This window comes from Pimephales promelas, chromosome 20, assembly GCF_988280905.1.
Source record: "Pimephales promelas chromosome 20, fPimPro1.hap1.1, whole genome shotgun sequence".
Classification (NCBI taxonomy): domain Eukaryota; kingdom Metazoa; phylum Chordata; class Actinopteri; order Cypriniformes; family Leuciscidae; genus Pimephales; species Pimephales promelas.
Window position 1 is genome coordinate 17,338,578 of NC_142788.1, and position 27,717 is coordinate 17,366,294.

Consider the following 27,717-nt stretch of genomic DNA (forward strand, 5'->3'; position numbering starts at 1 on the left):
TACGGAATAAAGTAACATTCTCCAACACTGAATATTTTGTATGAGGATGAAAATGAAAAAACAATAGGATCAGCACAGTAGCGTTTGAGTGTGTCAGAGTGAGGTGATTTATCTTTCCATATGATATCACCTCATAATTGGCCACATGAAGTCCCACGCACCTGCTTTGCCAATCTGTACAGCCAGTTTGGTGAGTTTGCCTTGCAGTACAGACTTCTCCTTCTTGGGCACGTTAGATTTTTTCTTCTCTCTCTCCTCCACTTCTCCACCCTCCGCACTCTTCAGAGGCTGCATCTCCATGGCAACGGCTCCATCCTGCTTTTTGGCTGGTGGGCGGGACATGAGTTAGCGTCACTACATATGGTCAACAAATCTGTCGTGTCACAACTCAGAGGCATCGTGAGAGGCCTCCGGCATGAACGAGACTCATTCAAAGCTCTGAATATCCTCATGCCACACATCAAATATTTCGGCAGTTATGCTCAAAGTGCCATACACACACACACACTGGACACACAACGAAGGAAAGCAAGACAAATGTGGACAAGCACAGCATAAATACTGACATCGGTTAGAGTCAAAACACAAAACCATCGCCCCTTTCAAGTTCTATTCAGCGAAATGTGTTTGGGTGCTTTTCCTCGACACCAGAAACAATGAACTACAATTGCAATGCCCAGTGAGAGTGTGTTTCTGCCTCTTTATATATGTAGCTGTCTGCATACATGGTGTTAACGCTTATATTTCTCATACAGCAACAGCATTGCTGATGAGTCCACAGAAATTTTCCACAACAAGAAAATAATTAACCCTTCATTCTCTTCATTCATCTTTTCTGTGGTACCTTTATTCTGATTGGTCTCCACAGCTGCCTCTGGCTGCTTGCCTGTGAGAGAGACAGGGAGAGATAGAGAGAGAGAGATAGAGCGGGAAAACGGGAATAAAAAGCGAAAGACAGACAGAATGAGAGACAGGGCACACAGTGTTCTTGAGTGGGGAAACGAGAGCGCACAGAACTATGGAAACAGAGACACAAAAACAAACGGCACACACATTGAACTGCGCTCTTTAACTATAACATGTTAAACCTGTGAATACAAACCACAATTCTGGGCTAAACAGTCTCTAAACAGTGCTGACTGTAGTCATTTCATCTACGCTGAAGGTGTTCTGTAACTCCATTGGACTCAAACAACAGGGCTGTGGATTACGTACCATTGGTGATGCCGCTTGGTTTGGCCATAGCTGTGAGTGAGTTACTACTGTCCCCTGATTGGATGCCGAAACAAAAGGATATTGCGGGTTTGGAAGGGGGGGCCGTGGGAAATTTTTAGGATAGGGTGGTGGTAGAGGTAAGGAAAAAAAGAGAAATCAATGATGATCATGTTGTATTAAGGGGAACTTAAAAAAAGTTGCATGATAAAGTATGAAATTTAAAGTACTGAGATCACTGTACTGCAGTGCAACTTTCCTGCAAGACTATTTTGATTCATCTAAAAGATATTTCCTAATTCTTGTAAAACAATTATTATTAGGGCTGTCAATGTTCTAGTTAAATTTGTAAATTAGTAATCTAATTAATTTAGTGTATTATCAGCAAAGACTGATAATAATCAGCAAAATATGCAGGGGTCTTTAGAGGTGTGTTTAACTACATTTAACTGAGACTACATTTAACATAGAGCAATGACTAAAGACATAGATCAATAATTACTAATATATATATATATATATATATATTGTATAACTACCTTCATTTGGGGGCTTTTCTCCACAAATATTTATATGTGATTAATTGTGATTAATTTATAAACTTGAATACTTTTTTTCATTTATTGATTATAATTGTACATGCAGTTTTGATGACCTATCAGTTAAGACACAACATAGAATATTTAGTAATAAAAGTAATAAAATTCACAACAAATCCAAAAAGGTGATAAAAAATTAAAATAAATAAATAAATAAATAATTGCTGACCACTTATTGCACCTAAAAATATACACTATCCCTTATACATTCACATAGATTTCTTAAATGGTGAATAAAAAAGGCCTGTTTGCAATGTTAATTTTTATAAAAGTAATCTACGATTACGGGTATCATATCGGAAAAGATTTACAAATATTACAAATCGATTTTTGCAAAAAAGACAATTCATTTGTTATCGTGAGCCAGTCCGTCCGTGGCTGATGACACATATACTGTGGAGCGATTCAGTGGGACAGTAACAGAACATGGCGCCACTTCATCCTTCATCCACCCACATCCAACCTTTGCTCTCTCTCCCTCTCTCTGTTTCTCTCTTTCGTTCCCTTTCTCTGAATAATTAATCAGCCTCCTCCAATATAACTCCTAATCCTTCTCTATTCCCCGCTCCCCAGTCTCCTCTCTGATGGCTGCAAGTTAAATTACCCATGGCACGGGCCATAAAGTTTGCAGCAGTGGAGCTCTGCTTGTCTCTCTTGCTCGTCTTACCATTCATAAATATTCCTGCAGGCTCTAAGCCCACTGGTCCTCCATTCACATCAAACCCATCCCTCTCTTATGTAAGGATCTCCCACCCCCTCTATCTCCATGCTCTACTGTCTGGTAGTGCTACTCACAACGTGTAAGTGTGCAGTCATTCTCACAACATCCTACACTAGCCTCAGCGTTTTTCTCGGAGTATTACAATGTATGTTTTGGTTGGCGTTTGATGCTCTTCCTTCTCACACCTACCTTTCTTCTCTTTCTTCTCCTCCTCTCCTTCCCCAGCTCCCAGTAGAGTGAATATGATGCCACTCTGAGAGTTGACTCCAACTGCGGTCACCAGCATCCTCCCTGATCCCTCCATCACATGGGTACCTGAAAAAAGAAAGAATGAGAGAAAGACATAGACAATGTTTGATATTTTATTGCAGCACATTGGAAAGACCCCCCAGAAAGGTGGATAGAAAAAGTTTAAATAAACAATTTTACACTAAACAATGTTGCTGATTTATGACCTCCCAGCATGCAGTGCAGCATCAATAAATGATGAAGTTCTTCCCTTCTCTTTTGAAGATTGAAGTCATGTAAAACTATATAGTATGTAAGAAAAGAAATATGCCTTTTATATTTATGCCAGTACATACAGTGTGTGTATATATATATATATATACAATTTTCTTGTAAAATGACCTCAAGCTATATAAATGATTATTGACATATATTTTTTCAATATTTTTTTGCAAAATTATTTTTTTATAAATATTTATTTATAATAATGATGATGATAATAATAATATTAATAAAAGTAACAATAGTTACATTTAAATATTTTTTTCACAACTCAAGCAATTTTAAAAAATTGTAATTTTAATATTAATAAAATTGTAATTAATTAAAATGAATAATAATTTAATAATAATAAATGATATAATACAATTAATGAAATAAAATAAATAATGAAATAAAATTCAAATGTTCGTGTGAAACGGTGTAGAGCTTGGAAGTTGTTGAAAAAAATAATAATCACAATAATTTAGTTTAATTTCTAGCTTTTTTTAATTAAAGCTTGAAGTTACTTTCCAAGAAAACAAACGTTTTAAACAATAAATGTATAATTGCCTTAACAAGAATCTTCTGAATGAGAAATTTTACAAGTAGTGAACAATTTAAAAAAAGTTAAAGTGTTAATAAAGGCAATTATAACAACAGTTGTTGCAACTCCTATTTTCCTTTATTATGTTCACATTTTCTCAACAATTTCTTTTCAACGGTGACTATATATCTACAAATACAGACAGGCAGGTCTGCTGGAGTTCACCATTAGCATCTGACTTACACAGACTCCAGACCCCACACAACAACAGCCTCCATACATCAACTTCACAAAAAATATCATTGGGACATTATTCAATAATAGCATCATGGGGGCAGGACAGCCTCATAAAGAGAATGGAGTTATCATCCCAAGTGTCTAAGAATAGCATGGAGGAAGGGAGAGGGCATGCACCAGTGCTCACAGCAGGAAACAGAGATTCTCTGATCTAATTAACAACATCTGGATGCCACTGCAGCATCTCAGTTATTCTGACACACAGAATGCGGATGCTCCGAGCATGCTTTGTGCCCGCTGACTGACAGCTGAAGGAGCGCAGCCGAGAGCAGAATACAAAGCCTTTTCAAGAGAGGCCAGTGACCAGTCTCAAGTAGAGTGTTGGGCAACAATCTCTAAACAATTATTTTACTTAAAGCTCCAGTCAGACCGTAACTTTTTTGGGTTAAAAACGATCCAATAAGCAAGTACATAAAATGGACTGCATTCATGTAGCGCTTTCACAGATCCAATGGCCACCAAAGTGCTTTACATATTGCTACACATCCACCCATTCACTCACCCATTCATACACCGACAACGGTGTCAGCCATGCAAGGCACCATCCAGCTTGTCGGGAGCAGCTGAGGTTAGGTGTCTTGCTCATGGACAGCTCGACACTTGGTCAGGTGGAACCGGGGTCTGAACCACTGAGCCACTGCCGCCCATACACAACCACAGTCGTACAGACCTTTCTGCTTGCCTTAGCTCAATTCTAAACGGTAAGCTTTTAATAATGTTTTTAATTCCAGTGGTACTGTTGGATTTCCACGGGAGATTCAAGCATGTCTTTGTGTCATTACATCACATCTGAACACATAAAGAAGGAGTCTCGGCTAGAAGGCTGTATTGCATGTGAGGATGTTGAAGGTGGAGATTTATAGCCTTTTCTCACTGCACTTGACATAATTACACTTATCAATTTGATGGCGGATCCAGAAAGGTTCAGACAACAATCGCAGTGAAAACTGGGGATTCACCCGTTGAAAAACATAAAAGAGTTTGGACTGAGAGTTTGGAAATTTTACGCGATTAACCAATCGTTGGATTTAATCAGGGTGCATTTTTTTCAGTTAGTTGGTCAGAAGAACAAAAGTGGATGTTACTTGTTCAGATGATATTTTCTGGGGAAAATTCTTATGTTGGTCATACATCCAAAAAGAATAATCTGTGATTGCGATCGACTGTATCCACACCGGCGCGGCGACTGACAGCCGCACACTCTCCTCAACACTGGATTCATTCGCGCTGTGCCGTGCCGAGGTACAACTCACGTAAAGTTGATAATTCCTCGAATGACTGCAATTGCAGATTTCGAACAGAGATGCCGACAAAGAGGAAAAACGGAAGACTGCAGCTTTAAATCACTGCATCACCAGCATAAAAGGCCCGTAATAAAGATAACTATACGTATATTAGCGTCCATGCCAACACAGTAACGTTCTGTTTATTATAGTGCAAGCTGCAATTTTCATTTAAAATAATAATGATAATTGTATTAATATTATAATTTAAAAAACAACAACATTAAAAAAAATCATAATACATGCATTTAATTTATACATGTGTGCAGCTCATGACATAATATTTCAGTGTCTCAGAGTGGCTTTACTCTAAACAGAGACAGAAAAACCTTTACAAATTTTATATTCGCACTAAGCCATGTCACAATATCAATTTCATTTTGATATATCGTTCTGCCCTAATCGGAACAGAGAACATTTGCATGAGTGATGGGATGGAGATAATACTTATATGTAAGCCGGGCCGGATTTATGCATTGGCATTCTAGGCACGTGTCTATGCTCATACATCCAGGAGGGTGGCCAATTACAATGAGGAGAAATTAATTTCTTTTAAATTATTATTATTATTTCACTCTAATGCTAAAACTATGTGAGACAATTACTTTATAATACAATTTTAAATATCATCATTTTACCACAAATCATTACTATGCTTATCTCTTTAAGTCTGTTTGTGGGTTTTGCAAATATTTAACCAGTGAGAAGTATTAAAAAGAGCTTATGACCAAATCTCTTAACTCCATTACCTCCTCAAACATCATAACTCCGCCCCATCTCAAGCAGTGCCACAAGCAGTTTGGAGTGTCTCTGGTTATTTAAGATGCAAGGGAAAATAAAGAACTGTTTCTTTGAATAAGTACAGCATTTTCTTTACATAAGAAAAATTTAATATTGTAGTCAACATTTGAAGTGGATCAAAACCTTCAAGTTATACATGAATTTTGAACAATACTCGTTCTTGTCTAGGACAACTTTGATGAACTTTTTTTGATCCACTTCAAATGTTGACTACTGCATGTATTTGAGAAGCGGTGAACAGCGCCTTGCATTTGTCTTTGAGTCACAGCTTCATTATAATGTGAGATTTTGGCCAAATGACAAAAAGAAAAAAAAAACAACAGAAAAAAACGAGCGCCCACATAGCTTCAATAACCTTTAAGCTGATGAAAACGTGATGTGATGGTAGACTGCCTCAGATGCAACCGTTCTAATGAGGAAAAACACGACATTCACTGGACAAAATCTTCCTAATCATTTGAGCTTGATTTTTGGTAAGTGATTTTGAACATCACATGCAAGTATATGATCACATATAAAGCCACAAAACCAAATTTGAAATCGCAGTTTTAAATTATTTATTTTTTTATCTGAAATTAATTTTTTTTTTCATTTCCTTTAAAAGTAGCGGTTTTTGTCATACAGTTTGGGGGGGGCCCAAAATGCCTATGTCACAATATCAGTTAAATACGGCCCTGTAGCTTATGTAATGAACCTTAATTTTTAAAACTTGGGTACGGAGAAGAATCATGGTGAAATTGTGTTAGATATCTCGCAGATCACACAATCAGGTGTTTTTTTCAGGGGGCTAAGATGCCGAAATCCCCATTAAATAGGGTCTATCAACATCTATGACCCACACATGTACACAGCGCTTACCAGAGAGAAGCATGGGGTCCTTGTCGGCTGACTTCCGCACATGGTCTGATTCACCAGTCAATGAGCTCTCGTCGATTTTCAGGTCATTCGCCTGAATCAGGACCCCATCAGCAGGTAGTAGGTCACCTGAGAAAGAGAAATAAATATCATGTGATCAGCAGGGAATCCTTTATATTCCAAAAAGCATTCACTGTTCCTACCAATAATGCTGTATCACACAGGGTACATTATCACCAAATGAATTCTCATTGTGATTTGTGGAAATGTGAACATCACTCTAAAAATATTTCTGTGTTAATCCATCCACACCTAATACTAGATGAGTTAAGCCTAATCTCAGCATTCATTCCATTCTCGAAATTTACCATATTTGACCTGAGCCATGTCCCCAACCACCATCTCAGCAACAGGGATCTGGATGACATTTCCATTGCGCACCACAGCGAATCTCTGCTCCAGCTCGATGCGGCTCTGCAGTCCCCGGAACTGTTTCTCTTTACTCCAGTCATTGAAAGCGGTCACCAGCACCACACAAATGACGGATAGCAGGATGGCTGCACCTTCAATCCATCCTGCCTCCGCCTCCCCTTCGTCTTCAGCTCCTCCTGACACATTCCCACAACCTGCGGAGGGTTAAGGTTGCTATTTCATGGCTGTCTGACATACTTGATTCTGATTCATAGCAGTATCGAACAGTCAAATAGCTTTGTATTTTGGATTTTGGATTACATTCTGGAAAAGTGTTGAAAATTATAAGGCATCTAAATATGTAACACATACAGTTACTCTTAAAGGGAAATAGATTATTACCTATTTTGATTGTAAAGATAGAAATAAGAAATGTATGTAATATTGTAAATCTCTTTATTTTATGTGAGATCTCTCCGTGTCCTGAGTTAAGACCATGTTTTAAATTATCCCAAATTGAAACTGACATATATTTTGAGTCTCTTAAATTGGTTAAAAATAAATAAATAAATAAATAAATAAATAAGAAAGCCATTTCAAGTCAAAAATCCTGTAATCAATAATAAAGTATTTTTTAATTAATTTGATTCATTTCATACTTGTTATTTATATTGCTATTTGCATTTATTAAAAAAAAATACATTTTAAAATATATTTAAATAGAAAAGTTTTTCGTTTTACTGTATTATGGATCAAATTAATGTACAGTAATAAAAACCATCACCCTGCCTGGGCTTATTTTCTATTTTATAATGATTGGCTTCCTTATGCAGAGTGACGTTTACGTTTCAGAATTGTTTTCCACAAAGCTGCATGCATGTTGCTGTTTGTTTTTGCCCAGCACCGTTAAACTCCTCCCTTTTATTTTCTCTCTTTCTGCATTCCTGCTTGACAGTCCATTTTCTCACCTTCATTCTCACCTTTTTCCTCCCACACTCCCTTGATTCAGTTCTCTCTCGTTTCCCTCCCACTCTCTATCCGTCATTGCCTCCTCCCATTCCTAATTTCCTCCATAATTTCCTCTACACACCTCATCCCTCTAACATCCCCGTCTTTCTCTCCCTGTCTAGCTTCCCTCTCTCTCTCACCCTCGGCCTCGTGTCCGGGTGGCTGATAGAAGGACAGGCCGAGGGAGATGATGGCAGCAATCTCCAGGATGATGAGGGTGACGTCTTGTAATGCCTCCCACACCAGCTGAAGGAAGGTCTTGGCCTTTTTCGGGGGTATGAAGTTTTGTCCAAATACCTGTCTGCGCTTCTCCAGATCTGTCGGGTTATCTGACAAACCTGAAAGGAAAGGAAGAAGAATCAAACAAGGGTTGTCACAATTTTTTAAATGGTGGGAAGCCTCTCCCTCAGGACAATGAGCAGGTAGTCTCATGTAGCCAGAAGGTCTCGACTCCATAGCTGCTTTCAATTGGCCACTGGCCACCTGAGAGACATGTAAACATGTAACATTGATGTCCCAACAATAACAGACTGCTGTCTAAAAAGGGAAAAAGGGGGGAAACCATCACCAATGTGCAGCATCCACCTGGATGATGCGACGGCAGCCATATTGTGTCAGAACGCCGACCACACACCAGTTTATATTGGTGAAGAGGAGACAGAGTGATAGAGCCACTGGCGATTAGGAGGCCATGATGGACAGAGGCCAAGGGGCAAATTTTAGTCTGGATGCTGGGGTTACACCCCTACACTTTTTCCCAAGGACATCCTTGGATTTTTAACGACCACAGAGAGTCAGGACCTCAATTTAACGTCTCATCCGAAGGACGGAACATCAGATGATGACAAAGAAACTCTAGAAGTATTTCCAATTTTGTGTGCCATATGCATCAAACATTCAGCCAACGTTCCGTGGGCTTGACGTCTGAGGCTGAGACTAATGAGTAGGATATACTGTACCATAGAGGAACTTAGTGTGCCGCACTATCACAGGGCGAATATTTCCTGGTGAATTTCAAAGCATCCTGTGCATTCAGATTCACCCAATGCAGGATACATTGCTTTTAAAAGACCATTTGCAATGAGATGTTTTTGTTAGCTGTCTGCAGTCTCGCAGTTTGGATTTTAACAGTCTTTAGCCCTAATGTATTTTGGCAAAATGGACCGAACTAAAGTCTGTAAAGTTCAACTGATAGATCCTTGATATCTCCCTGATGATTAATACATGGATATACCTCCTGAGAAAAGGGCATTCCTATTCATTGGATTTAATAATCAAATAAATATAAAATGTTAATGTTTAACTAATGACTCTTAAAGTATGCAAAGATTTTAAAACATTAGGCACTTGAAGACTCTTGAAAAACTGGGAATCATACTAAACAAGGATTAAACACCAGACTTTCAAGTCAGTCTAAACTCAACAAATTTACACAAAAACTTGTGCCTTGTTGAAAAAAGGTGCATGATAAATCAAAATAATTTTGACTTAAAATATTAAATGTACTCTAACTGGATTCAATTCTGAAGCTGAAAAAATTCTGAATCTGTGCCTATCATACACGAAGCGATTTTTTTGTGAAATCTGTCAACTCAAATCTGTGAACTAGCTCTCAATTTCGGCAAATAGCACCGACTCCTCCAGACTGAAAATCAGAGGAAAAACATGTGCAATGTGTTTACTGTATTCCATCCCGGGTGCTGGATGAGTTAAATTAAAAATATGTTTTAATATATAAAGATAGTATCATTAATCTAAATTGAAATTATAAAAACTAGCAAAAACTTTAAAATAAATAACTAATAACTAAAAATCAGTAATTATAGTTTTAAATTAAGAATATAGAAGTTTTGAAACTTGTGGAATCACAAAATTAATTGTGTGGGATTCATTTCATATATAGGCTACATTTCTGTTAATAAAAAGTTTGAAAACAAGCAGTTTTGTTGTAAACTATGGGTGCTTTTCAAATGTTCTAGACATAAATCAACATATTAGCTAGGATGTATCATAAGCCAATGACTGCTAAATACATAAACAAATGTTTTCTGAACTAATGTATAAACAGTAAACAACATTCAAGTGAATATTACCTGTACAACTGTTTAGGTTACAGCTATACAGTCAGCTCAAGAAAATGTAAAAATGTTTCCAAAGTCAACAACAGAATTTAATATATATCAAGCTGACCTGTCCTCTTTCATTAGACCGCATTGGACCAAGCCAATCCTTACAGCCAGACGAAAGCGCATATAAATAAAGAGTTCGGTTTTCTACAGTGAACAACTCCCGTACCATTTCACACAAACACACACACTCGCTTAAAATACACCATGGAGCTAATTGACACCTTTAATAGCATATGCACTGCTTCCCTTTCCTATTATCACCACACATTTAGCCATTTTACAATCTGAAAGATTCAACTGAGGGTCACTAGTGTGTGTACGATACAATATAACACAACCAACAGACAATAATGACCAAAGCACTGTGTATTAGAAAATATCAATTTGTTAAAGCACATTGTTCCAAAGTAAAAGAAGATGTGAGTCAGACTGAGCCACATATATTGAATTTCTGATGTAAATAATTAATTGCATATTTCTGCTCATTTCAAAAGGCTCATATAGAATGAGGGGCTGAGAAAAGACAGGAAGGATGACGAGAAATTGATATGAAGACATGAGACACATTGCATTAATGTGCTCAGTGCCCCCCCCACCACCCCCCCCCAACGCGATCTATGTCTTTCAGTCGTTCAGAGTCTTTCTCTTACTCTCTCTTTCATAGATTTGTGCAGTTTCCATGGCGATGAAGACATCAAGCACAAATTGTGCGGTATAGCCTACTTCAACTTCCTGTCTTCGGGCACCTTTTCGCCCAGCTACAGATGATGTCATTGATTCGGTGCAGTCCATGCAAAACTTATAATAGATTTTTGATTGGTCTGCTGTGAAAGCTGTTTTTGCAGACAGTGAGTCTTTTAGACCTGGAGAGAAAATTCATGATTTTTTTTTTGGTCAACGTTGAAGTCACCCAGAGTGAAACCCAGCATTACAGCTCAGCTGAATGAGGCACTATTGACGTCAGTCTATGAGTGTGCATGCGTGTGTGTGCGGTGAACATGCTTCAGGGACGTATAAGGACAGGACTATCCAACCAGAAAATACTTTAAGTGGACAAAGGATGAATGTATGGGCCGGTATTATCCCGCGACTGAGACATGAGCATCAGAGGGTTATACACTGATCACAGTCAATCCAAACCTGCACTCACACTAAACCTTATTATTGAACGCATGATCATACAACACTCTAGATGAAAAGTGGACAAATGAGTAAAAGACAGAGAGAAAGAGGGAGCCAGGAAGGACAGAAGATGAATGAAGATGACAATCTCATGCCATCTGAAGAAGGTGTTAAAGCGATAATTAATCTAAAAATGATCATTCTGTTACAACAGGGTTTCCATTTATTTTATATTAGTTAACAAAAGAACAAAACTGACAGCATGTATTAGTCTTCATGATGATTTCATGATTATTTATGAACAAACCAGAAGTTTGTACATCAGTTGATGCAACTGTATTTTTATTAACATTAAGAAAACACTGTAAAAAATATTGTTGGTTTAACTTAAAAAAGTAAGTAACCTGGTTGCCTTATAATTTCAAGTTCATTGAAATTGAAAAAGTGAGTTAATACAATGAAGGAGAATGATTTCGTCATCAGAAACTCAAAATTATATGTTATCTGAACTAAATAAATGATTTAAGTTGATTTGACAAAAGAAAAAATGTTGTGGTTACTAATCATGAAAATATATTTTTTTAAAGTGAAGTACAATAATGTAGAGCAAACGTCAAATGAACAAATCTTATGATACTTGTGTGTCTATTTTGAAGCTCTAAAGTTCCAGTCCCCTTTCATTATAACTGCATCTTCAAAAAAAAAAAAAAAAAAATTGTGTTCAACAGAAGAAAGAATGTCATAGAGGTTTAGGACAACAGGAGGGTGAGCAAATGAAGACAGGATTTTCATGGATGAACTGTCTCTTTAAGAAAAACTGCTGAGTAGCCATGCCCGCATCCATTCGCTTTAAAGAATCTCTTGCTTTTCAAACACCCCACCTCCTTCTCCCCCCACCCAACTCACTCACTCTCACTCTCTCTCGCCATCTCCCCTTGGTGTGTCCTTGACAATGCGGCAAGCTATACCAGAATTTCTTCTCTCTCTCCTTCCATTCCTTCCTAACCTCCCTCTCTCTCTCGTTCATTCTCTTTTCACCCTCCACCCCCACTGCTCTCAGATCTTCATGTCCTGCTGCAGCAGAACAGGTATATCTGTGTAGGTTCAGGCTAATAGATTGATACGTCCACGGCCTGCACTGAACATCGTGTTTTAAGCAGGCTGAGATCCGTGCGGTCCGCACACTGAAGCGCATTGCTGGAGAGGATGGTGAGACACTAATGGACTTCCATTTTCAGGGCCTCATCTTCACAGTGTCAGGCTTATTCAGCATCACTTCATCTCCACCCCCTCTGATTTCCTTTCCTCTCCTGTTGTCTCTGCTTTGTCATGGTCATGTAACAGGATTAGTTCTGCTTCTACTTGCACTTAGAGGCAAACTCCTCTTATTTTATGACTATTAGCATCAGGAGCATCAGGTTTTGTTATCACCTGTCAACAGAGCAGTTCTTGATGACAGCTGTTGGCTTTTTCCATACATGTAGCTGGTCTGAAGGCTTTCATGTCTTCTCAACCATTGCACCAGTGGGAGTTTCGAAACCTTTTGTGTTATGGTTTATTTTAGATGTAACTCCTGAAAGGGCTTTTACACAACAGGGCAACATCTGATATTCTAACAACCACATTTTCCAACTGTTGCTACAAAAATTACCTGAGGATAGTTCACCTGAAAATTGAGAATTCTGCCATCATAATCTTCGAAACACAACGAAGATATTTTTAATGAAACCTGAGAGACTTCTGTCCCCAGTCCACGGAACCAAGACTGCTCAAAACATTCATAAAGAATCGATTAAAGAGGTTTAATCGAGATTTAATGTAGGCTTTTTAGTTAACATACGTTGAGCAATGCACATATAAGAGATCATTAAATATGCTCAAACGTGCTTGCGTGACACAAATCAAATCTCATTGGTTTCAACACATCAAGCAAGCACATTTGAGCCTCTGTTTACATATTTGATGAGCTTTATTTATGTGTTGATCAATGAACAGCATGTGAATAAAAGCCTAAATGTAAGGACAGTTTGGGGAATATCAACCAGGTTTGTATTTTTACAGTGTCATGATATGTAAATGAACAATGTGTACTCTCAATTTTACCTGATTTATCAGCTCAAGGCCTTTTAGTAAAACTACACATCATATTTTTTAATCCTTTCCCATAGACAGCTGGATTGAGCCCAGTGCATTATGGGTGTTGAAGTTTCCCTATTTTTTTGACAAAAGAGAGAAAAAAAACGTTTGCCAAGTTTGTATTTTGCTATCAAGTATCTTGCTAGTGATAAATTACACCTTTAAATCTGTTCATCATACAAAGTAATCGTGTCTCAGAAGACCTAACAGCCCAATTCATATGGATTCTGCTTACAATCCATCAAAGATTTGGTGTAACGGACATTCAAGAACAGAAATCTCTTGGGTTTCATAAATGCAAAAAAAAAAAAAAAAAAAAAACTGTTTCAAAGATGAAAAAATGTTTAAAGAGTTTGAAACAACATGAGGACGAGTAACTGATCGGAGAATTGACATTTTTGGGTGAACTATCCCTTTAAGCGAAATGTCTCAAAAAAAACATCTAGTGAATGAACTAATAAATTCTTGCACTTCTTACTGTCATAGAACAGAAGAGTGCAAACAGGTAATGTCTGAACAGAGTTCATTGAATAATACATGAAGTTAGCAGGCGAGTCGCTGGATTGCAGATCGTGATTGTGATTACTGGCATGTGAATAAGTCATATCTTGTTGCAGGTAGTGAAGAGAAGTGGCCGGTGGGCTGAAGACTGGCAGACGATGACACACAGAAAACGGAAGAAGATGAAAGACGGGACAGTTCGATGCACAGTAAGTAGTCAGGTACCGGTTCATTGTAAAATGATGAGACCAGACGCTGATGAGTGTGTAAAGCAGGCTTAAATGAAGTGAAGCTGAAGGTGAATGATAGCAGGTGTGGATGATTGAGGATAGGATGCAGGTGACGATCAGAGAGGATTATGGGAAGTGTAGTCTGCTAAAGTGACTGTCTGGTCTGTGACTGAGATTGTGACACTTACATTCTGGACTTCACTAAAAAAAATGAAATAAAATAAAACCATTCCAATCAGCTGAGATGCATTGAGTGATAAATAATATTGTGATGGTGCTTTTTTCTACTCACTAGAAAACTCGCATATGAAAATGACTTGCTGCTCAATGGCACTGATGGTATTGGAATTTGATTATTAACTATTAAGGTTAAACAAATAAAAAATAAAACTGGGCATGTTGTAATAGCTACTAGGTTTCACACTTCTGATCTTCTTCCAAACTGTGGTTTACTAATCGGCTGAATAAATATTTCACAAGATATTGTCATGCCCAACTAGTTCCCAGCCATCAAATAGTGTCGAAGTTACAACATCACTCTGTAGGCCAAAACGCGGAAGTGAGTTAGCATTTTAGCACTCCTGGTTCCCTCGCTCTAAAGTCTATGGGATTTTTGAATGGGTTTTTGCTAAATCGCCTGAAATGAGGTCTGTGGTGAACAAAGCCTCTAAATATTTTCACGTTTTGATCTATGACCTAGAACACACAGTTATAACCAGCTTGTGGTTTTTAAACTTTATTGTGTTTGCTTGTGTTTTTTAAAAACTTTATATATGCTTCAGAATGTATACATTTTGGATTAACTTGTAAAGATTATCTTGATAGACAAAACGTGTAAGGTTCACAACTCATTGTTAAACACAGATCTTATTTTTCTGCGATTTTCCAAAAGTCTATGGGGAAAATGCATAGCTTTTCGATTGAGGAAACCCATGCATCGCTATCTTCCGAGGTGTCAAAGTGACGTCATCACTTTGGCACTCTATATAGAGGATCACAAACCATTTGAATTATATAATTATCTATTATAAAGGAAAGTATAAGTTACAAAAATAACACCAAGTCTAGGGATTAAACAATAAAAGAAAATTATGATCCAATGGGGCAATTTTGATGAATATTAAACAAAAGAAATGGGAGCAAGTTGAAGCAGATGACTTCTCTCGAGAACTGAGCTCCACCAGAGGAAGTACTGTTGACTATTACAAACTTTTATACTTTCCACCCACATATAAAACTATTAACAATGAAGTCTCCAGCCAATCACATTTTAACATCATACTGCCCCCAGAGGTAAAATGTGGAAGACGGGATTGTGACAATTTTCACTATTGAAGAAGCAAATGCTTCCAGTTATACACAAGCTCTTTATCATGCTTCACTGTGTCCCCAAAACATGTTAGATAGCAACAGAGTAAGCACAAATGCTTCTGCATTAAGCACACAATTAAAACTTGAACGTGTCACACAACAGGAAAAAGCAATATCCACACACATATTACACACAGATACACACACACCCACACACATACTATATGTATTTAAATAAAATACTCAAGATGCTTCAGTAAAATTCCAAGGGAGTCTCAAGTTAAGAAAAAAACCCTAAAAAGTCAAGATATTTATTATTTTAATTCACTTCCTTTTTTGAAGAACCAAGTTTAACATGGCCTTCGAAAACCAGAATATATGAGGAAGACTCATTTTAAAAGTGTGATTTCTAGATTCGGAAAAGTCGTGTAAATTAATAAAATCTCAAAAATCCATGGATATTTTCCAGATATTCCAAAAAAATAGATATAGATAAATTAGCAATACAATACATTAGAACAACATTATGGAGAGGTAACAATCTATATATGGTGCCTTTAATTATTGTTGTGGACAATAGGGGCCTTGGATTCAAAAAAGGTTAAGAATGATATTAGCAGAAATATATGTGCATTCATAGCACAAAACAACTATGGCATTCTCAGTGTGGCCACAATAGGCGCTACAATGGGCATTGTGCTAAATTGTCTTCTTCTAGCTATCTCTTTCAGGTGAACTTCTGTCATGGCAAAGCAGTTTGAAGAGACTAACTGATGTTATAATTTTTCTAGATCGGAAAAAAAATAGGAAAAATAAAACATTCAGTTTAATGACAGAGATATTTAAAGGTAACTCTATCCCCCTTGAGCACTGAGATTTCTAAGTGCTGCAGTATTTAAAAATGCAAGAGTGTACAACAGGTTTCAGTGCATTAGCTAAACATTCGGGTCTGTGTTTACATGTTTAAAGATGTTTCTAGCCTTAAAGTGGGTGATGGGGGAGATATACTCTTTAAACTACTGAGCAAAAACTGCACAGTATAGCTTTCACCCCTCACTGACATCCTGCAGGGAAGACAATCATATTAAAAATATCGGTAATAGGCTATCTCAGATGTTTCTCATAGTCACCAATGAGAGCAAATCAAAACTTTTGCTAGTAATCTCCACAAGCAATGTCACAATCTGTGCTTAGATTTGCCACAAAGTCAATACAAGTCAGATTGGGTTTTCTCATTAATTTTCCCAATACTAAATTTACATCTGCATTTATCTTTACAGTTCTGTTCTTTTATTTTTTCATACGTCAACATTTTGCATTTTTCCCAAGGAATCTGGAGAGAAAGATCAGAGACAAATCTAATAGTTCAATGAGCTGTGAAAAAAGCAACCTCTAAAGAACAAAACATTTCATCTGCTAATTTCCTGATTCTAATTTTTATCTGATATTTAAAAAATTACAAAACAACCCCTCTAATAAAATTGTAACCCATTATTTTAAGGTGACGTAGTTACACGTTACTAAATGTACTTACTATAGAAATAACAGTAAATTGTGCATAATTACAAACAACTAACCCTAAACCAAACAAACCCTAACTTTATAGTAAGTACATGAAGTGAATTAATATTACTTAGTATACTTATTTGAGTAAGTACAATGTAATTCACCTTAAAATAAAGTGTAACAAAAAAAACTAAATCATACAACATACAAGATGTTCTTAAAGGGAAGTAATATGCACAATATGTCCACACCATATTGATTATCTCCTGATATATCCTCTGTATTGTCGTTATTTTATAGTTAATGCTCATTTTCCATTTTCCCTATTTTTACACATACAGCAACACTTACAAAAACACAAATTTAATAACACTAATAAATGCAATCTTTAGCAAATCTCAAAATGAATATCAATTTTCATAATGTATATTATAATGTTGTGATGCCAAAATCCACTTGTACCATACAAGTGAAAACTACACATTTCTATTTTTAATTTAGTCAAAATAGCCCAGAATTTTAATATCGACAATAACATGAAAATAATTATGAGTTTATCACAGCACCCACAATATATTAAAAGGGACATCTGAAGGGACAAATGAACCATAAGCAATAGCTTTATCATAAATCTATAAATACTTTCAATCAGTACAATTCAATTTGAGTTTTATGGAGTTTATCTGTTTCTCATGACTGAGAATTATCTCCTCTGCTATCTAAATTCTCATCTGCAGTCATCATAGCGCATAAAACATCACAGCAACAAATTCAATTACGAGTCAGAAGAGGATGGATGGATATGCCAAGAATTGTGATCACTGCAGGGACCTTTCGAGTCACTGACTCTAGTGAGTGAGTCTCTCCAACTCTGTTTACCCAGTAACCCCTCTATCTACACCCACCTCACCACCGACAGCGCCGTCGCGTAGCAACCCAACACGACGCGTGCACCCAGAGTGGGAAGTTGGCCGAGTGAGAAAGAGAAAGAGGTTGTGGACAAGTAGTGTGAAGAGGTGAGAGAGAAATAAAGGGAAAGGGAAATAATTTGGGTCTTTGAAGCCACATTTGATTGAGAAATAATGAGCTACACTCTTAAATATAAAGATTCTTCACTGGCATGTATGGTTCCATAAAGAACCTTTAACATCCATCGAATCTTTCCATTCCATAAAAGGTTCTTTATAGTGGAAAATGGCTTTTTTAAAGGTTATTCTAAGAACTGTTCTCTGAAAGTTTCTTTGGATTTAAGAGTGTAGGGAGAGGGGGACATTTAAACAGACGGAGATGTCAAGAAATCAAGACAAAAACATTTCTCTCACCATCACTGGTGGAAGACTTGAGTCTCTGGCATAGGCCTTCTACATCTCCAAAGCTCTCCTGGATTTTCTGCAAGGCCTCGGGTCCTCTCAGCTCCATCAGAGACCGGAGCTCATCCAACGACACCCCAAAATCACCAGCATGGTTGGATTCCACGCTTCCTACACCCCGCTTGGGATAAAACTCGACCGCACTATTGGCCATCTCACCCATGGTCGCCGTGGTAGACATCTTGAGTCTTAAGGTGTTTGGTCCACAATGTTTGATCTATATGACGTCTTCTCGTCCAGGAGGTTTCAGCAACGTGAGCTCAGTCTTAGTGACGATTCTTGGCTTGAGATTTTTTTGGGTTCGAAATTGACCCTCCACTCCTCTCCCTCCCCGGTAGTTCCTCCCGTTCTTCTAACTCTCCATCAGAGGAGGGAACTGGGACAATGGCAGCCAGACACTTATAGTGTATTTTGAGAAATCCTGTCCTCTCGACTCAACCCCCTCACCCCGAGGGTCAACAGAACAAGGGATCTGGCCGCTTCCAATCCATCAGGACACAGAACGAGAGCAAAGAGGGGGCACAAAATCGAGCGGGATATTGTGTAGATCTGCAGCGTTAGGATTCAAAGTGTGCAGGATGGTGGGATTGGCGAGGAAGCCTGCAGAGAAACACAGACAGAATAACACATTAGAGTCTTTAAAGTGCTCGTGTGGGCAGCAACTCAGAGTACAGTGGGCATTCCTTAAAAGACAGATCGAGCATACAGTCAGACGGCTCCGAGCTAATGCTTTCAATCACATCGGCATACTTTCACATCAATTCAAAGGTCTTTTGTGTTTTAATTGAGTCCCACACTTCTGTTAATCTCATTACTAAGCATTAGACAGGTCTTTGCGAGATTAATTATGCCGAACGGACAGGTCAGTCCATTTCAAGTGCAACACAAATAAAATCCCTGGACATACAGTGAGGTATACAGTACTGTATACATACAGTATAAGCAATGTGTGCTCTCACAGATGGTGATGCATATAGCATATACTGTATCTCCAGCAATCCAGACCACTGCATTAGCCCATAGTTGCCATGGAAACCTACAGATGCATCTGACTCCCACAAAGCTCCCTCGGCCTCGCTATACCCCGACACACACACACACTTGGTTCTTATTCACACTCTCTCGCTAACACATTGACACTAGCACAGACTTTCCTCTCATTTTGCCCCTAATACCATCTTCCGATTTTGTCTTTCTCTTTTTTCCTTTCCATCTCCCAGCAAGCCTCTGTGTCTGTCCCTATGTTCTCTTAGATGACAGTCCCAGCCTCAGACGGCACGCCCACAGACCACCCACGGTCCGTTCGCTGAGCGTCTGATGCACACAGCACACAAAACTGGAAAGAACTTTCTCAATCTGGCAAGGTTAAATTTGATTGGCTGCAACATCCAGAAGTGAAAAAACAAAGGGTTTTTCAGCAGTCCATCTGGAAACAAAGTTGTGTTTAGGTATTGGGTTGATAAATACATACTGGAATATTAAATATTAAATAATTATATACATAACTAACACATGACATTTTAAGAACCTATTTCATGTAATTAAAGCTAGTCATAATCTATTTCAGATCTATTTTCAGATAAACCTGCCCAGAATGACCTGTAAATAAACCCATTTCCTAAAATAAAATGGATTGAAAATCAATGTAATTAAATAAAAACATATAAAGTTTGAAAATGCCTTTACTTTAAATATTTAATTTAAAAATTAACTTATTTACTCAATAAAAATTGTAAAATATAATTTAATGACAAAAAATCCCAAGTGCAAACCTAAAGTGATTGGTCGGTCAGGCAATCTATTCCCTTGTAAGTTCACAGATCCATGTGGACCAGGCGATATGCGGTTTAGTCAAGTTTGGCTATGCAAGCCTGCTGATGAGTCTGGGGTATGCAGCGTGAGTGTGCGTGTAGGCAGATAGGGCCGGTGGTGTGCAGGAGTGACATGGAGGGTGGGTGTCATCATTCTCATGCTGACTCACTGACCCCAGCCTCCCCCCCTCCTTTCCCTCTTTTTCTCCGATGCACATCAGGAAGGTGCCCAAACAGTCAAGAGATAATCAGGGGTCATGTGTAGGCCCAGACTCAATCTGTGGATATTTTTCACCTTTTCTGCACTGGTTTTGAGGAAAAGCATGCACAATTGATTTAAACATGGTAAAATGTGTTAATCGGAGGTGAGAGTACTGCTCTTATTGGTAGCCAAGAAAATGATCAAAAATTGTATATATAAATGAACAGACAACGAGCTGAGTATGTGTTGGTCTAGTGTACCAAAACAGGACAGTGAAAAGTCTGGTCTGGTCTTTACTGTAGCTTTATCTGGCCAATAACCGCCTACTTAAATGGGAAAATACTGAGTGAGTGCTGTGTAAAGACACCAACCACAGATCATTTTTTATGAGTTTTAAGGCTATCTGAAAAAGATTATACCCTCCAAAAAGAGAAAGTCCCTTATGCTCACCAAAGCTGCATTTATTTGATCAAAAATACAGTAAAAATAGTAATGTTGTGAAATATTACTACATTTTAAATATTAATTTATTTTAAATACAATTTTTTTATTTTAATATATTTTAAAATGTAATTTATTTTTGAGATGGCGATGCTGAATTTAGCACTTTTTAGTCTTCATCATCACATGATCATTTAAAATATTTATGGTTTAATATTTTTTGGTAGAAACCATGCTAACATGTTTATTAACTAATACATATGTTCAAAAGAACAGCATTTATTTGAAATAGAAATCTTTTCAACTTTATAAAATGTAGGCTATGTGAGCAATTTCATGCTCAAAAAACTCTTTCTGAGCCCAAACTTTAAAAATACCAATGTATCTAAAAAAAAAAAAAGTCAAATTTGACACGGATATCTGCATCAATCTTAACCAACATACTGGCAAACTAACATTCTCCCTTGAAAAGCACTCATTGCATCAACACGTACCCTCTGAACAGGAAAGCAGCCAATCAGATTGCAGCAGTTTCTAGGTAACAGACATAAAGGGAAAGCGATTATAATATATATATATATATATATATATATATATATATTTAAAGAAACGAGCTTGAGAACATTTGTGTCATCTGGGGCCACTTGCTGGCATGAGACACGTTCACTTGTGGGTCTATGCAGCCCCAGATTTCCACACCAAGAGACTGCTTAACTGTGCAGTTATGTTCAGTGTGCAGGAGGCAGATGGTCTGGAGATTATGCTGAATATTCATATCGATCCGTGTTTTCCCAAACCTTTCAGTGAGTGTGCTCTAGTGCCATTTGGTAAGACACTGTTGATACTCTACTGAGCTTTCCCAGGTCTGCCTTGCTCAGACTGGCCCTGACTACCACGACCCAACCCAATCTGCTAAAGTTAAAAGGGAGAGACAGAGGGCCAGCATTACATAAATTGTTCAGCGCCTTATGTAATATGTCCAAGTAACCAACAGCGAAGAACTCGCGCTCACACCCACTCATGGGCGCAGACAAACACACACAAACAACCCCCTAAAGCTAGTAGAGACTCTAACCCATATTCAAACATTAAATAAGGACCACACCAGTCCAGTCGATCCACCAAATTGACGCTGTGAAACAATGCAAGAGATTACTTTATCGAATGGCAACATTTACAATCCAGAGGTCTGCAGCACACAAAAAAAGCAAGCAAAGGGTTGATGAGTCAATGCATTGCTTACTTCACTCTTATTACACAGACAGACCACCGACAGAGTCCGAACACACACCCCAACCACTGAGCGAAGTAGTTTAGCCGCACTTCCGTCCACTCACATCCAGACGTCAGCTGAAGGGACTTGTTTAACAAGGCATGACAGTTTCTATGGGGGAAAAATACACATATTCACTCAACACCTACCAAATGAAAACAGAAAGGAACACCAGTTCCATGAGACTATTGTGACCGAGGCAGATTAAAATTGGCCTCAAAGAAAGAAGCTTTTAGACAATAAACAAACTGAGATGGCTTAAAGGGACAATTCACCCAAAAATGACAATTCTGTCATCGTTAGCTCGCGCTCCTGTTGTTTCAAACTCGTAGCAGATTCTAGCAGGTTCTGCAAGCTCCTCTTTTCCATACAAAACGGTTTCCATTTTCATTGAATGGAAAAGAGCAGCTTGAATATTTTTTTTGAGAATGTGTTCCACACAAGAAAGAAAATCTTACAGGTTTGGAATAAAATAATGGTGAGAATTTTCTGGTAGCTGATGTCAGATTTTTCTTTTTTTTTTCTTTTCTTGGTGCGTTGTGACTCTAGCGGCAGCAAAAATTATTTTGCAGCAAATTGTGGTCTAGCAACTCTCCGTTGGCTTTCGAAGTGGAAAAACCAAACTCTGGTTAGGCCAATTACATTGTGTATAGAGTTGGTGGGCGGGCTTAACACAATGACGGCAGAGTTGTGACGGTTCTGCGCCGTGATTTTCCATAGGTGATTTCCCTGCTACTTAAAAACCAACAAGATGCTGCTGGCGAACAGCGACCTTTCGATCCGGCTTTGGCCGCGATTTTGGATGACTTGGAGTTAAGAGTTGAGTCATTCTTAAAAAAGGAAGATGTGTTCGGAGTTTGGACGACCGGATACGGCAAAAGTTTAATATATCAACTTTCTCCGCTGGAGGGAAAACGCATTGGACTCACTCATCCACAGCCGTTCGTTGCTCTGGTTGGTTGTGGCGTTATCCTATTGCGTGCAGAGGGATACTGAAAGACAACCTTTTATCCTGCCCCTCGGATTGAGGTATGCCAATTGTAAGTTCCCAGACCTAACATCTTGATAGGTCTGGCTTGCCAGGCTACTGTGACTCTTCATTTTTCATAATTTAAAAGGAATTATTTAGCAGATCGTCCAAGCTATGTTGAAAGTGAATAGGGACCAAACCTCCCCCATCAAGAGAAGCTTCTTGGACAATCTCTTTTTGTGATCCAGAAAATCTTACAGGTAAGGAACTTTCCTTTTTTTTTTTTTTTGGACTGTCCCTTTAACGAATTACAAAAATGACACTAATTCACTGTCATTGAGTTTCTTTAATCAGAAAAAAAATGTCCTTCTGTTCAGTTTCTAAAAATGGAACAAAGAGAAATGATATAGCGAGAATTAAAAAAAAAAGGAAAGAAAAATCAGTCCTATGCTGCTTTGATGTCAGCGGGCAGACATTGCTTGAATTATTTCTGTGGAATGACAAATTCAGCTACACTTTACAGGACTCATCTAATTGTCAGCCGGTAGTTTTTTGTTGTTTTTTTAAGAGAAGAAAATAAACTCTTCTTCCCATGAGCTCCTTGTTTATGTAGTGTGTCGGTGACAAGGGTAAATACAGCAGAGAGGCCTGCAGGCCTGCTGCTGACAGGGCTTTGCTAAAGGGATCAAACACAGTGGTGGTAATGAAGGTGCTGTCATATTGAGAGAGAGAAAAAGGTGATTTTGCCAAATTGACGACATAGGACATAGCAGACACACTCTCTCTGGAATGTGGTATAAGCTAATAATTAAGAACAGGCAACAACTCACTGGGAGAAAAAGCCTTGGGTCAGAATGACTCTGAACACTGGAGAATGTTGCATAAGATGCTTTGGAGCTTGTTTACTGCCATTCTTCCGCAAACCCATTTGACATGACACTTATGGAGTTTGAACACACTGCTGGCGTGTGAAATTAGCTTGCCAGGCTTGTTTGTGTTTTCTGAACTTTTTAATGCACATTCTCCCAACAAAACCTGCTTCGATTACCTCATTTAAGATTATGCCTCCCTCATCTACTCATGTGGGCACAAAACCACTCAGCGCATGCTACTGTAAGTGAACATTACCTCCTGTCTTTATAAGTTCATAGGATTCCACCCCCCCTCCACACACACTCTCTCCATTATCCTCAATCTTATTCGCTGTCCATCTGTTCTTTGCTCTTCCATTTTTACCTCCTCCCATCCACCTTCACTGCAGTGGCCTGTATTCGTTACACTGGTTTCAGGCTTTCTAGACGAGACATGGACTGCATTGGCGTAAGCGCCTGTAGGGAGTAACATAAGCTTCTTGGCTTCGATTCTAGATACCTGCCCAAAGTGCTCATGGCACAGACATTTGTGTGATGTTGACTGAATGCACAAAGATGGCATGATTCTGGTTCGATTTATGCATTGCAAACAGGCTGGAGTCATAATTATCTGATGGAGATGAAATATAACCACTTGTTTTCACCATCCCCGGGTCTATACATGTTAGCTAACCCAGCATCAGCTCTGCCATTCATGTGTCAAGAAGACACATCCACAACTCTACACGCTCTACAGGGAGTATCATTGTCTTATGGGCATATACATACATGTATATTGATATTCTAAAGACAAAAATTATAGTTTGTACTATAAAAATATAAATTATATGCAAAAATGTATTTTATATATTTATTTATGTTATAAATACAGTTTATAACATTTAATAAAACAACGTAACTTTACATTATTTTTCATCCATAGATGACAGCTGCAGTTTTGTCCAGACATCTTCTAGGTCAAATTTCCTTATTGCTGCAAAAACAGCATTCCAACTGGGGCAACCTGGACAGAGAACTGGAGCACCAATAGCTCTTTTTTCTTTCTGTTAAGTTTACGGCCATTTTTTTTTAAATTATTATTATTTTTGCATATGACAAATGTTATGCTATCAGAAATAAATTTACTCGCATTGGGGAAAGAAAAAAGAGTCAGTCAAGCATCTGGCTTAATGACACCAAACACCAAAGCATAAACTGACATTGTAATAATCAATGCAGAAACATATGGACATATAAGCCCATTCTCATCCCAAGGCGTCATCTAACTGACGCCTTGGGGAGCACTTTGACCATACTTCAATATCCGACGCTTTAGGCACCCTTTAGCGTCAGTTAGAAGACGCCCTAGGATAGCGTCATGTGTCAGTTCAAAGGGTGCCTAAAGCGTCAGATGTTGAAGCATGGTCAAAATGGTCAGTTAGATGACGCCTGGGGATGAGAATGCGTATATATATGATAAACATTGCAATTCAGTTTTTTTTATAGGGAGACAAAGGAGTATTGTAACAGATTTTGCTTAAATATTTTACTCATTGATTTTTTGATGCGTTTTAAACTGATATAATATTATCATGTCTCTTTGAACTAACTTAAAGTAGTTTAGACATTAACTCTGTAAAATAATGTATATTAATATATATTGTTAAATAAAATACTGTTATTAATATATTATAAAATACCATGGCTGACCTATAGGTTATATCCTAATAATTTATTACACTATACAACCTTGTGTGATGTTGCATATAAAATTAAACATGATAATTTGCCATCTAAAATTCACTAGCATGATCACCAACTATAAACCAGATGTAAAATGACCTAAAAATCCTGTAAATCCTTCATATTCTTACACCAAGTCTAACAACTTCTTTTGTTACCTCAAGAGGAAAGTGTTGTGATATTGATGTCAACCTTGTAGGTCATTTGTAATTGGTAAAACGTATGATGATATAATTCTCAAAACTGACCAATCCCCCTAAATTGATCAAACAAACTCAAAGAACGTATGAGTCCAGAAGCCTGATACGAGAATGAAATACTTCTCTACAGCCACCAATTTGTATAAAACAGAACACACACACAGTGCCACACACCAGTTAATATCAATCAGCCAGTAGTGACGTGTTTTTCAAGTCGCTGGTACATTTTTAAACGTCTCTTTTTCTCCTCACAGTTAAACTGAAACAGTCTCAATTTCTCTGAAATTATGTAAACCCCCAGAACTGGGATCCTGCGTTGACGGTCATACGTAAATGGCCAATCAGAGTCGAGTATAGATTTACGGACTCATCACGATCACCGGGCTGTCTGAGCCATGCGAGACTACAACTACCCCACCTCTCCTCGCCCCACACCCAGCATACTTCACACACCTTGCAGCAGGAAGGGGGGAAAGTCCGCAAGGAAAATAACAGCAGAGCATCATGAGCAACTCAGACAGTGAAGTTCCCACACCGCGCTCCATAAGTCAGGTGCGTTTCCCATCGCGCGGTTTTCCACAATAAAATGACCTTTACTGGTCACCTTCAGAGGGCGACCGGTCCTCACACAAAAGCCAGCCCGACAGCCCGGGTAGTCACGAACAAAACGGGATTCTTTTGAGTCTTGTGAGCGGCTCGCGATGTTAATTGAATTAATAGCGCGAAGATGCTGGTCGTGAGAGGATGGTGCGCCACTCGCATCCGGAATAAGCGCAATGCCCCTCCGCAAGGTGACCAGTGTGGGTACCAGTGTGAGATGCACACGCACAGACATGTTAGGCAAAACAACACAACTATTAGCTGGGTGTACGTGTACTTGGTAGGCTTACAAAACGAGAGTGCATGATACATTTTCTATGTAGGAAAATGTCAGAATACCCCGGGAAGCCATACAGTTCAACACATTTAAAAGAAAGGGAATGGTAAATGGTCAGAAAAACACCTCATAGATGGGAAAACGTGTCATTGGGAATAATTATTAAACTAGTAGATTATTAAGGCTTTAATGCAGTAGTTTTAACGTGCCGGACAGCTATCAAAATATACATGACGAATAGATCTGCATTAGAAAAACATATGCAAGGGCAATTTAACAGTATGACTGAGAGCGGTCATTAATAAAAAATGAACTGCCAACTGTTACCATGGCAAGCACATCCTGATTGGTGTAAATATCAGATACTCACCAGGCCATGCTCCAAGGACATTGCCGTGGTTTGTTGGGAAAGGGGAATATCCCGGAGAAACAGAGCGGCTGGATTCACTCAGTAGCTGTTATCAGCCAGGTGTTCAGCAGTGTGTTTACTACGGAAGGAGATGATGGATCCTAAAATAGTGCAGTTGTTGCCTGGTTAGATGGAGGTTCCGCAGAGGAAAAAATGAGAGATGGAGACATCGTTTAGAGATGTCTGTCCTGACCAATGTGTCACAGAAGGCAAATGTGTTTTCTTTGTTTTTAAGCTTCTTCTTGAACGTGTAAATCAAAAAGGTGGTGAAGCGAGGTGATGCGGTATTTTGATTTTAGATGCGATGTGTGATGAGTGCCCCTCGCTGAGCTGCACGCCGAGGACCGTGGACGCAGCATCCGCGCGGGCTGCTATGCGCGCGGATGGAGAGGACGGAAAGGAGGAGGCGCGGGGG

At 38.4% G+C, this 27,717-nt stretch overlaps 1 protein-coding gene across 6 annotated transcripts in view; it reads right to left on the reverse strand.

Annotated features, from left to right (window-relative positions):
- Positions 1–27,709, reverse strand: part of atp2b3b (ATPase plasma membrane Ca2+ transporting 3b) — a 60,872-nt gene extending 33,163 nt beyond the window's left edge. For 3 of the 6 annotated variants that reach the window (XM_089124600.1, XM_089124602.1, XM_089124601.1), the window contains exons 1-9: positions 27,264–27,709; positions 18,478–19,125; positions 8,361–8,558; positions 7,170–7,427; positions 6,805–6,930; positions 2,722–2,847; positions 1,216–1,269; positions 845–886; positions 162–326 (exon numbers count right to left, since the gene is read on the reverse strand). In XM_089124600.1, coding sequence (XP_088980726.1) covers positions 162–326; positions 845–886; positions 1,216–1,269; positions 2,722–2,847; positions 6,805–6,930; positions 7,170–7,427; positions 8,361–8,558; positions 18,478–18,706 — 1,198 coding nt within the window. In that variant the 5' untranslated portion in view covers positions 18,707–19,125; positions 27,264–27,709. The remainder of the gene's footprint in view (positions 1–161; positions 327–844; positions 887–1,215; positions 1,270–2,721; positions 2,848–6,804; positions 6,931–7,169; positions 7,428–8,360; positions 8,559–18,477; positions 19,126–27,263) is intronic. The other 3 variants (XM_039651946.2, XM_039651949.2, XM_039651947.2) reach the window with 3 other exon arrangements.
- Positions 27,710–27,717: the final 8 nt, after the last annotated feature.